Source organism: Plodia interpunctella, chromosome Z (genome assembly GCF_027563975.2).
Source record: "Plodia interpunctella isolate USDA-ARS_2022_Savannah chromosome Z, ilPloInte3.2, whole genome shotgun sequence".
Taxonomy (NCBI): Eukaryota; Metazoa; Arthropoda; class Insecta; order Lepidoptera; family Pyralidae; genus Plodia; species Plodia interpunctella.
In genome coordinates, this window is record NC_071324.2 from 6,072,657 (window position 1) to 6,085,980 (window position 13,324).

A 13,324-nucleotide genomic window follows, 5' to 3' on the forward strand; every position below is an offset into this window, starting at 1 on the left:
AGAATATATGAATTTCTTCTATACTTATTATTAATAATTTCTTCCTATATTAAAAACTGGACGAAGTATTCCCGAAAATTATTAATTATATAATTCAAATAGTTTGATTTCAAAAGACGATATGCAAAAATAATTGAGGATAAAGACAAGCGACGAAACCGCCAACAACTGAAAGCGGATTTTGAACGTTGTTGTGGCTCTGAGACTGTATACCTCTAATAGTTCGTTCCTCAGGTTTATTCGGTTGTTTTATTCGGATTCAGTCCGATTATCATATTGTACCAACAGCGTAGAAAGCTATAACTTTAATTAAAAACTCATTTCTAATCTCAACTAGAGGAATTTATGAGAGGTGAACTATAAAATAGACCATTATAAATTGGGAACAAAACTAATTAGACATGTGATATATGTACCGAAGTCAAAAGTAAATCTACATTTGTCATTATCAAACTTCAGGGTTTACACAATTTATCGATGTAAAGAAACGTTGAAACTCTAAGAACGTATGAAGTAGCTATAAACTGCCTTTGATGCATCGATATGCACTGCGGTCCATGAAACCACGTGTGCTATATGAATATGATAAAAAGAGCGTCATCAACCGCTCAAGTTCATCGTGCTGTATGACTAATCGTACCTGGTAACATTATGTAAGAGAAAGCGTAGAAAGAGCGCATAACTCGTTACGTCTGCGTTACGGCGGTTACGCTGCGCGGTAAAAAGTGCTTTCTCGCGGCAACTCGGCCACGGGCAGTGTGTCAAGTGCGCCGACGAAAGTGCAGCGTTGCCGCCCCGTAAGGCGAACCGTTATATCATATCCGTCTGGAGAAAGCGTAAGTCGTCAACATCTTGCAGGATAAACTGTCATTTATTATATTTCATTACTATATTTACATTTGTTAAATACCCTAAATTTAATATATCTATCCCATCCCATCAATCTATTTTTATGATTTTTTTACGTTTTTGTGAACTCGTTTTTTTAGATTAATAGTTTCAGGCAACAATGGAAAACGACGGGAAAATCATGTACCTATCTTATTTGTCCTAACCTAATTCAGAGAATAGAACTATGTATATGCGGCGTCATTTTAGCACAAACAAAAATTGCTAGTTGCGAAGCGGAGGAGGCTATCCGCGAGAGAGAGATAGACGTTAAGAGCGATGTGGCAACGACGCCCGCCCACGTGACCGGTTGCGGGTCTTGCGTAAGCGTACGACGACCACACTGAGATCGTCTCTGCTCCCGTTCCTAGTCGGTCGATTGACTCTTGTTGATTGATTAAACTCTCGCGAGGAGCTCGTAATTGACTGACCTAAAACTATGCAATCTATTTCTGTACTTCAAAAAATTGCAAACACGCGTATTGAGAAATATCTCTTAAAATAGTTTAATGTAAGTTTTTAGTTAATGTAAGTATTAACTAAAAACTTACATTAAACTATTTTGTGCTCGTGCCTTACGTTCATGATTTTATCGTACCATACTTTATATTTTTATTTCGTTAATTTATAATTTATTAACGTGTAGTGTCCATAAAAACACGACGGCAACGACAGTCGACACGCTTGTCGTGGGAACTTGACCCAGTTGGAACGGCGCGGCGCGGGCGGCGCGGTGTATCGATTGCGATTGCGAGCGGCAACGCGGCGCCCGCTGCGTCACACGCTCCCATACTCACACAACAATATATAGGTACTGTCAACACGCACAGATCTATTTCTACAAAAATAAATTCGCAAAGCCTTATAATTATCTACTCTGAAAATATAAACTCGCAGCGCAACGCAATGCGTAATGTTCGCCAGCAATTTGGTGTACACCAGGAATGGGTTTCGGGATCAGGATCAGGATTTGCATACTTATCTGGAAATTCACCTTTAAATACTTAAAGAACACGGTGTTTCGCGCCCAGTCCACTTGCGAGAAAAGGTTTTGGTCCAGCACTTTACACATTAATTCGAATAGATCGACCTCACACTGATTGTAGGTCTGGCTCTGTAAGAGTCCGAAGAGCGAATTTTGCCACTCGCGGTCATCGATCGTTTGCACAAATTCGCGGATCATTGGAGAGAGTCGGAGGGTTTCTGTACTGGTCGGTTCTGCAGTGCTGGATGGGGTGGCGGCTGTGGTGGCAGGGGCGTCGAATGTAAACCCATCTGGTGACGCGGAATGCGGCGAGCGGGCCTCCCACTTATCGTGGGTTGGTGGCGGAGGTGGCTGTAGTGCTTGTGGCTGCTGCGCCAGGAGCGCCGGTCCTGGCGATGATTCCGGCGAGGATGTCAACGACGACACTTGCGGTATCTGGATCTCTTGTTTGACAGGTACGGCGGCATACGGCGATGTAAAGCCGAGTACCAAACCACCGTCGCCGAGAGAGCCGCGCAATGTCTGTACTGCAATCTGCCTCTGCCGCATCATCTGCAGCTTGCGGGCTCGATCGCGTTTATACATGGGACCGAACTTGTTGCGACCTCCTCGCATGCGGTCTGCTCTCACAGCTGAAACAAAAAAACAGAGGAAATTATTATTAAGCACACAAACTGTTGGAGTACTTGATGATTTGCCCATCACATATAGAAAAATCTTTGAGATACATGTATCTCCAATGGTTTGCACATGGGTAAACCTTTTAGTAACAGAAATTTAATTCACATAACGTTGACATCCCATAATATACAATATCCATAATGTTGAATTTTCATAAAGTTGAAATCTCAATTTCATTACAAAAACAGTTTTACATTCATCCTTTATGGGATCCACCATCTAACCATATCCAGGATTTGTGCATATCGAATTGTAAAATTAAGCTGGACGACTTATAGACTCTAGTTGCAAGATTCAAAATAAATGTTCACAAAACTCGAGACATGCGAATGAGTGGACCTGATAACAGCTTACTTTAAGTCAACCAGTAGTGAAGAGTCACTGCACTGCCTGCGTTTCGTATGGCAGTCAAAATATATCTCCAAAATTTCAAGAAACCAGGACAAAATAGTTTTTTTTAAAGGGGCCATTCCTGCACCAATCCCTCCGAAATGGCACATGAATGACTGACATAGTCATAGCCTGTCAGCTATCATTTTTAGGACGATGCTACCGCTCGCCCGCACTGTTGCATAAAACTGTTTACGCATTGTTGCATAAAAGCAGTCCACACCTGCTTCGGCAAACATCCCTGATGCACTACAGAAGCGTGGCAGCCGCAGCAGCACCCTAAATGCCTTATTATACTGTACTCGGAAAGCGCCGTAAGCTTTCTGAGTATAGTTAGCCTACAGGCTGCACATATAGAAAGAGCACATCTTTGTAAGGAAGGCTCTAAACAGTGTAATTTTAACCTCCCGCGAACAACGCGCACGAGCAAAGCTGCGAGCCAGCATGTTTGCTCTCACTGACAACGCTCTCCGTTCCCTCTCAATATTTTCATTGTCCTTAAGGTCGGGAGTCAAAACATGACCCAGATATTGAAATTTGAACACTCTTTCTAACTTATTACCGTTTATGCTCAGATGCGGTATGTTATCATATATGTTATAATATGTTAATTCCAATATGCAATCTATACGGCCATATGGTTGCGAAATATGAAAGAAGCTGAAAAACACACCAGCTTCCAGGTCTTTGTTGATCGCTGTTATACCTATAATATTTGTGGAAGCTGTGTCATTAGGACCCGATTGACATACAAATTCGTCTATGCAAATGGCTATGTATTGGCCACACACTTTACCGTCCCACACATATTCAGCGACGAGGACGGGAAACTGGAGGGAAAGCCAGAGGCCTTCCCAAACAAACGTGGCGACATACTGTCTTAGCCGAAACGAAACGAGGAGATATCTGCCTTTTGTACCGACGACGACGACGGGGCGAATAAATAAGCTACGTTTATAGTTTACCTTACACAAATGATATGAGTACATACAGATTTGTGAAACAGCTCAGAATGCACTTTAATATTTTTTTTATTTCATTCAAATATTTTCATTCAGTTCGGCTTTTTTCATTTATTTTTTATAATTATAAAGTGTGGAAGTATGGATTTGTAGTTGTAGTGTTAAACAATTTCATAATTTTACATAACTTTCGTATGTATTAAAAGTAATTTCTTCTTTAATACATAATCAATAACATCGCTCTGGAAATATAGGGCAGCGGCCTCATAACATAACGCACGCGACCATTCTTTCTTTACGATTTTGGCTGAATTCCAAATTTCAAATCTGTTCCCATTCTTTAGGAAACGAACCTCGACCGGGTACACTATGCAATAATATATTAAGTATTATTGCATTAAGTACTTAATGCAATCAATCTACGACCATTTTTAAGTTCATAAGCGGTGTCCTAATTATTTGTTATTTCACTGTGACTGTTTTGGTATATATAGATAGTACTTGTAACTATATATGCTTAATACATATATACTAGCTTTTTCCCGCCGCTTCGCACGCGTGAATTTCAGGAATTGTAGTTAAATTCCAGTTATTATTTTATCGCGAATTCTAAGACTGACAAAATATATTTATTACTATGATTCGAATTCGTATTTTTATCATCTTTAAGTTCAATTTCCCGTTTCCGAAACTTGTCCTTCCCGCTACGTGTCCCCTCTTCCCGTAACGCTTGCCGAATATTTCATGGACCTCTCTTCAAAAATAATAAAGTTTTGCATAAATTCCCACCCCTACATCATTCCCCTTAAGATGTAATTATCAAAATCTAGTTATTGCATTATTATATTTTGTTAATCACCAGTTAATAACTAAAATTTCAAGTTATCTTGACTTCGAAAATTACGAAAATTTTCTTAAGAGGTGTTTTCTAGCTACCATCCTGCTTAATTTCATATTTCTAGGTAGAGTTCTTTTTGAGCCATATACGAGGAATCTGGGCGGGGGCCGCCTGATGTAAGCAAAAAATAGTAAAATGTTGTGTGGACAACATTTTACTATTTTTTGCTAACTATTGCTACTATGCCTAACTCCTAACGTCTCCTCGGGGATGAAATTTTCAAAATCAAAAATTCGCAACACCTATTTTTAAAGAATGTCATTTTAAGATTAAACTAATTTTCTGTTTCGAATTAGTTGACCATAGAAATAAATATTATTTATTTCGATGACCTGTGAAATATTTCTATTGGTTCTGCGCTGTGTCGAGCGGATATGTCGATCGATAAGCGGATATTATATTTAAAAAGCTAGTATTATTATTAACTAAAACTATACATGTATGTACAAAGGGTTAAATGGTTTTTGGTACTAACGATATTTTTATCAATAAATGTTTTAATGATTTTTAACGATATCTTGACATAAAAGTAAAATACATAAATCCCAGTAGCTAGGTACTAGGCTGTAGTAGGTGTTCTTTGTGGAATAAAAGGTAGAAATAAATTTCAATGTAACTAAGGTTAGGTTGGTCTATACACGTATAAAAAAGTATCTCAGACGGTAGGTACTCTTTAGCCAGGTCCTATCTATCAGTGGAATATGCCGTTTGTTTCGTTACTGCATTAAATTTTTATAACTTTCATACATAGATGCAAAATTTTAAGTTTCGACAAAACCTCAAGTTAGTATTTTTTATAATACACTAGAGGAGGTATTTTATTAGTAGGTTCAAAATGAATTTTGGCGTTTGAAAGGACAATTTTTATATAATGTTCTCCTGCCGGTTGCAATATTGCCGCACTTCCAATTTTCTGGACAGATTTAAATACCATAATATAATGAACAACACTCTGCTTTCTGCCATAAAGACAGACTTACAGGGCTTCGTGAAAAGGCTTCATTCAATAAAGACTGCGAGCGTATCGGATTTAAAATCGCTTGATGCACGAAAGGTCTATTGGTCCAAAGTCGTGGTTACTTAGTCTTAGATTTTTTTTGTCGAAACAATTTTAAGATTTGCGTAAGTACCTATAAGTATTTTACTCAAATAGGTACTAGTTTATTTACGCAAGTAATCCTCGCAACAAGCTTTTATGATCATATAAATTATGTATAATGAGGTTATAATTTTAAAATTTTAAAGGAAAATTTTATTTTTTCCTTTTTAGAGCATTTCAATAAAAGTTTTTCTTTTAATTTAATTTTTAGTTATTGCTGACTAGGTTTCCGAGTCTGTTCATCTCACTCAACGCATCATTGCTAAAAGTCCTTTGCCTTCAAAAAAGTCTAGCTCTTCTATAAGGAGATCTTCTGATCATTATACCCTACTTAAGGCCACGTTTGCTTGACCGTATATAATATACAAGTTAAATAAAAGCTTTTAAAATATGGTTTAGTTTGAACATAATACAAAATTTTATTATATTATGTTTGTAAAATTTTAGTATATTACATGTCCAGTAAATAAATATATGTATATAATTTTTTTTCCTTTCATCCGTACACCATGTACTTTATTGTGTACTTACATATATTACTGATAAAAAACATACATCAATTTATATTTTAAAAATTGTAAGCCCTTCTGGCATAATAGGGACCAATACTGTTTGAATGAGTTTCTTTCGGCATTTCTTCTCAACAGAGGTCGTTCCGAAATGCTAGTAGTTTGTAGCTTTGGTAAACATCATTTAATTTAGAATATGACATGAAAAAGTGCCTGTGAAGGTCTAATTTCTAAATAAATGATTTGATTTTTGATTTTTTTATTCTATTCTAAGACACGGTCAATCTTCACGGTCTTCAATTTCCATACGGCTGCGTACGATAAAATGTATGTAGGAATTATTTTATTCTGTAAGTGCCTCACATTACATTACATCTTATTCCAGCTTTTACATTATAGAATTACAATATAATTTATTTTCACATCACTTTCAACGAGCTGTAACCGACAGATTGGCGTAAATAAACGGAAGCCATAGCAGTGTTTAGTACTGACGTCATCGCATCACTATTAAAGTGAGTAGGTAACATGTTTAATTTCTTTGTAGAGTATCTTGTTTATATTATGTACATTTTTAACTATTTTCTATGTTTTCGATGAAACACTAGTTCGAATGAATGTGTTTAATCTGTAGCCAGGCAATAGCATCATCGCTAAAATTATACCTTCGCTAAAGAACTTCACAAATTATGTGTTTAACACAGATATATATATATTTTTGGAGATTTGAGTGAGAAAAATTTTCACTTTACATCAATATTAAAAACCCTTTGAGTAGGATATAGCTCGGACCCCTAATATTATTAACAAATTTTAGCTAAAAACCTGATTGTCAAATGAAATAATTTAGCTTAAGTTAAGATATCGTATCGCCTTAAGATGTTTATTCATTTCTGCATATTTTTCATTATCCGGCTATTCGCCCGTACATATATTCGGGTGAATATACTGCTCCAATTGAAAGTCTAATTAAAATGTAAAATTAGTCTCTTGCATTTAACAAAAATAAATTTTCAACTTGAAAATTTCAATCGGATTGGATCGAAGTTCAATCGGATTCTACTTAATGTCCATTGTTTAGTTGGTCGATGAAACTAAAAAGAAATTGAAACAATAACAATACTGATTAATACAATTTCAGTAAAAGAAACTATAACTACACAAATATGTGGTGACTACATTTCTATTTATAATTATACTAGCTATTGCCCGCGGCTTTGCTCGCCGGCACCCACCATTTATTTTTTCTGTATGAAAGGTACCCTATGTCCTTCTCCGTATTTCAAAATACATGTACGCAAAATTTCAAGAAGATTGATTCAGTAAATAAAGCGTAAAGAGTTAAACTTAACAAACTTTCTAAACATAACTTCTTTCGCTTTTATAATATTAGTAAGGACTAGCTTTAGCCCACGGCTTCGCCTACGTGAAATTCATAGTAAAATCTCGGTCATTCTTTTATCGCGCATTCTATAAGACTTATTAAACATATGTGCTTTAAATTCGTAATTTTTCTCATCTGTAGTTCAATTTCCTGTTTCCCGCTACGTGTCTTGTCCCACAACTTGTCCAATCCCGCTTCCCGCTTCCTTCCGTTTGTTGTTGTTGTTGTTGTTACTGTCTCATTTCGTTTTTCACAATATGTCCTGCCGCGTTTAACACTACGCCCATTTCGCACTAAGTCTCGCAATCCTACTTTTTGCAACGCGTGCCATCCTATTTTTCCACGACGTATTACGTCCCGTTTTTTTATTAACCACAAACTTAAATCAAACATTTTATGGATCTCTCTTGAAAAATAATAAAGTCTAATATACATTTTCACAACTACATAGAGACCCCTAGAGATGCAATTTTCAAAAAATTGATAATGCCTTATTATATTTTCTTCTTCCTCTTACCTAACATTTGTTTTTATTATTGTTGTTTGTTCAGCTTTTTATCTTGAAATTTGTTTTCACGCCCATTTTGAAGGGGTTGAGGGTTAATTTTCAGTAAATTCTGAAAGCGTATTCATTTATTTGATGTAACCAACTAAGATATTTAAGGCACTAACTTTAACGGTATAGAATAGAATTTCAAAAAATCCTCTCTTAGTGCTCACCTACACTCCCCAGGGAACCTACACATACATGTCAAATTTCAGCTTCCTACGCCCAATAGTTTCGGCTGTACGTTGTCTGGTCGAAGCCTAGATCCACAAAACACATTAACTCTATAGAAATGTACACACGTGTGGGTCATCAACATACCTACGTAATCAATCGGGTTCAAGCTTTGTCCCCTGGCACACTTCCGAACCGGTTTGCCGTGGCCGGCGAATACATTATTATAAAACCTTTGTTTTTATGTAATACCAGTACAACAGTTCAATGAAATAAACTTGCATATGATTGCGTTGAATAAAGTATGAATCGGAAGGAAGCCTTAAGTGAAATGGCAAGCGACGGAGCTAAAGTTAACATTCTGTGTTGTGTCGACCCCACATGAGTGGGTGAAAGGTCAAGTAGCTGAAATTGATATGTAAAACACGCTTTGGGAATGATATGTAAAACAACTGCGATATGCAACCAAAGATTCAGTATTCAATATAAACTTCGGCCAGTTCCTGCTTAAAATATTTTCATTACATTACAGTAATAGTAAAAGCAGACGGGAGCTACTCGCTTTCCATTTTACAACTACCTAGGTACCTACCTACATGTAGGTTTAATTTTAAAAAAATCGAGTATAAACAAATTCTAAGGACCTCATGTAATAACTTTAACTGCTCGTAATAAATTTTGAAGAAATTATTTTAATTTTAAATTTCAATTTAATTTTGATTTCTTTTAGAATATGATAGATTTTTTATCGATTTTACATAGATTTGATTTGCAGCAGTTTTAGTCAATTCAATGTAACATGGGCTTTATGCTTAGGTTTCTTAAAAATATTTTTCAACGCTGGAGACAACCATTGAAAATATAAAAAGAACACTAATTCAAGAACACTAATTCAGCAATCACTTAATGTTAATATAATGTAATGAACAGTCGATAATAGCCGATAATGCGGTAAACGAGGTCAGTTGTTTGTTGCACGACTAAACTAGATCAAGGTCAAGGTCATTTTTACAAATCAAAAACATAAGTCTCGGTGACAAACAGCTGGTGTGCAGAAATAAACTCAAACGTACGTGTTCACCTCGCATTCTTATGCTATTTGTGGCTATGTCCCACTTGTGATGAGAGATGGGTCAAGGTCGACCTTGGTAATGAGGTTGCGGAGCGGTATTATGTACCTATCTTCTAATAGGTCGTCTAATCGGAAAGATGTTTGAATTTTGGCCCGCTTAAATTTCAAATATGGTCACTGGATCTATGTTATATGAATATACGGCCTTGCAAACCGCATCAGGGTCGTAAAATTAAGTAATGGTGTCAACGAGATCAAAACATACCTAGTAATGTACAGCTACCGACCGAAAGGACGGGAAGAGGTGGGGATCGCTCCTTGTACTGACGACGAGCAGTGAAACTTGGTCAAGGCTGACGTCCCGCCCCCTCCGCCCCGCAAACCGAGCGTTGCCGGAGCCGACCGAGTGCGACCGACCGACCGCCCGCACGCACTCGATCGCACGCCCAGATACTAGTAGCTCAGTCAAATCGTTACACAACAGAGATAAATCATCACCTGCGATGATCCAGCTAACTATGTCAAGATCTCACGTCTAAAGTACTTAATGTATTGTCATTCTCAAGATTCTGACTAGATTCTTATTAGACTACTTTCATTTAGTACTTAGTAATAAAACGCAAAGGTTCCTTTTGGTATCTATTATACAATTGTTTCATTTTTGGTTAATGGTTGTAGTGTGTACTCAAAATTGTAGTGAAGACAAGTTATTGCTTTTCGATCGCTAGCGACCCCTAGTATAGTTTTACGTACTGGAACCGGTTCTCGTAGTAGCAGGGCGTGACTGCGGCCCGACTGAAGCGCCTGCGCCTGCGCACCAAAATCCTTCCAAGATGGCGGCTTGTAGGACTGTAGTAATAATACGACAGGTAATACCTAAAAAATAGAAAGGCCCGGTGTGCGAGGCCGCTCTGTCGAAACACTCGATTCAGGTCAAGGCAGTGCGCCGAAATAGTCGGCTGGCGCGCGTTTTTATTGTTTGTTCTCCAACATCTGTCGCTATGTTGCCCGCGGCCCTGTGCTTCCTAACACTGACCCAACATGACTCGTGTTCTCTTTAAAATTATGCTTGAACAAGCAATGTCATTATTGTAGGCTATACAAATTAAAAACCTTTGTATTTACGATTAATCCCTTAATAAAACCTAAATAAGCAGTTAATATGACCTAAAAAAATTCGCTTGGCTAAAAAATCGACTCATAAAATTAAAAAGTTTTGTTTAAATGTTGTCCAATTAGAATCTGGCTGGTCGGAATCTTATGCAATAAGTATTCTCTCCCAGGGGCAGCATGGTGAATTCCATGTTGGGCTTCTGTCATAGACAGCTTGTTTCCCCGTTTGTGGTAGGTATCTCATAATATTTATTTTTATACTAGCTGTCATCGTCGCCCATGTCGTCCATTACACCACCGCCCTTTTATCTTTATAAATATTTACATAATAATTTTACGGAAAATTTTGCTAATATCGAGTTGCACTTAATAATTCTATAATTTTTGTCACCTGTGTAAAAAAATTGCAGCCAATCACGTTGGTGCAATACGTGTATGCAAAAATGAAACGACGTGAGATGCACAAAAAATGGAAATCCTAATTAAATCATCCACATCAGCATATTCTAATTTAAATTAATTAATTCCATTTAGTCCAGTCCAATTGTAAATGCAATCCTATGAAGAAAATTGTTCATGTCCCATTTTTTTAACGAGTGAGTTATTGCTATCACTGGTTCTATGTGATTATATTTTTTATATATTTTTAATTTCCATTTATATTTGTATGTAACCACGCTATTGTCAATTTTCATTAAATAGTAATAATTCTGTTATTAAAATGTATCTAGGTAGGTAAATGTTACGTTACCTTATTCGTTTCTATAGGTAACCTAAGTGTGAAGCAAAATTAAGCAACTCAGAAAAAAAAAAGTTTTAGAAACCTTAATTTCTTAATTAATATCTAGCTATAGAGTTATAGTTATACACACGTATAGGTGGTATGTACATCATATTATTTGTGTGAAGATCTTAAACAGGTTCACACATAATACGTGTAACCTACTTTTTTAACTGTGTTGTAGGACAACACAGTTAAAAAAGTAGGTTGTGTTCACAGTCGCATGTTAAATTAATCTTTCATCTACAAATTCAAGATTTAGCATATGAAAAACATGAATAAACTAAATGGCAAACTGAGAATTCATTTTTTTAATAATTATTATATTTTAAACATAGATACCATAAGATGTGACTTGATCTACAAAAGTGAAATAATCATTTGGTGATTGTGAAGGGACAAAACACTGAGTCGTCGTCGGCATTGCTAGCGCTACTAGTACCGTTTGCCTAAAAAAGCGGAACTAATTAGTATTTTCATATTCCTCGCGATTCTCAAGTTTGTTTTCCGCTCGCTAGATTTCTCATGCTATTTATATACATAAATATATTCAGACAATATTTAAAAACATAAATCCAAAAATTGTGAGAATGAAAGATAAATTTGTAAGGATCTTAGTAATGGCTAGTCTAGTTGATATATTTACAGTTTAGCTTATGAATAATTTTGAGATAAAGATAATTTTAAAGTAAATATGTAGCATTGAGCAACCAATACATTTCATCTGTTGAGTTACATGATGGACGTAATTTGGTAACATGACGACATAGTCTATACCATAGGCAACGTGGCACGCATACACAGTTGTAACGCGATACGTGTTCAGGTCACATTTGGGTAGTCTGTTGCGACAGGTCGAGCGAGGAGTCTTGTGAAACAACACCGCTTGCGCAGCGCAGTGCGCACCCCACCGTTGGCGGTAGTGGTGACGAAACCTGCACCACAGTCGCCAGCGCACACCCGATTTACAACCCCCCACTTGAATCTTTTTCAATGATATTTAAACTCAGATATCATTAGGGCTGCATAATGAAATGTCATTGAAAATAATAATGAAAGCACATCATCTTTGATGTTCTTTCATTATTTGCACAAATCTGTAGTCATAACTTGAACAAGACCGATTTGTGTTGCACTAACTGAAGCAAAAGACCTTGCGCAAGTCGACATCGGCAATTTTGCTTGGATGTTTTGAAGTGCTCAGTAAATATCCATTATTTAGGTATTGTTCTCATTTTGTAAAATAAAACGCTTGGCTTGTCAGCAAAATTGTTATAAATTTGCTGTCATTTCTTTTTAACATAATTATACGTATGTCATAACTCATGCGTTTCGTATCCTACATAATTGATGTCATTGTCATTCACATTATGTTGGCATGTATAATTTTGTTATAGGTAATCTTTGTCATTTAATAAGTTAATTATCTACGCCTGAGGACGAGAAAGGCCGACCCCAATTATTAGGAACAGGCTAAGAAAAAGATTTATCTACTTGTAAGAATAAAATTTAGGCATGTGTCTGACCTGTAAGTCACATAGATTAATTTGTACTGAGAGGTAATACAAAGATATTAAAAGAGTAAAGTACTACGGTAAGCATACTCTGCCTATTATGAAGTTAAACTCATACCATTGAATACTAGTTTACTGCCTAAGCAGCAGAGTAGTTCTGGTGGTAGTATTGCACAAGGCTCGCGGCAGCGGCAGGTCGGCAGGCGGTGCGTGGCTCTCGCAACCGCGCTATTCAGGTCAGCCAGCGATTTGTGTGAATTGTGTCATCTGGCATATGCTCATTGTTAATGTCTGTTGTTTGTCTTTAAAGTTTCATGGCCTTTGTGT

The 13,324-nt window shown here is 36.7% G+C and overlaps 1 protein-coding gene across 6 annotated transcripts in view; it reads right to left on the minus strand.

Moving 5' to 3' along the window:
* The window catches only part of ftz-f1 (ftz transcription factor 1), a 72,405-nt gene that overhangs the window by 10,944 nt on the left and 48,137 nt on the right, over positions 1-13,324 (minus strand). For all 6 annotated transcript variants that reach the window (XM_053767635.2, XM_053767631.2, XM_053767634.2 and 3 more), the window contains one exon: positions 1,883-2,505. In XM_053767635.2, the coding sequence (XP_053623610.1) occupies positions 1,883-2,505 (623 nt within the window). The remainder of the gene's footprint in view (positions 1-1,882; positions 2,506-13,324) is intronic.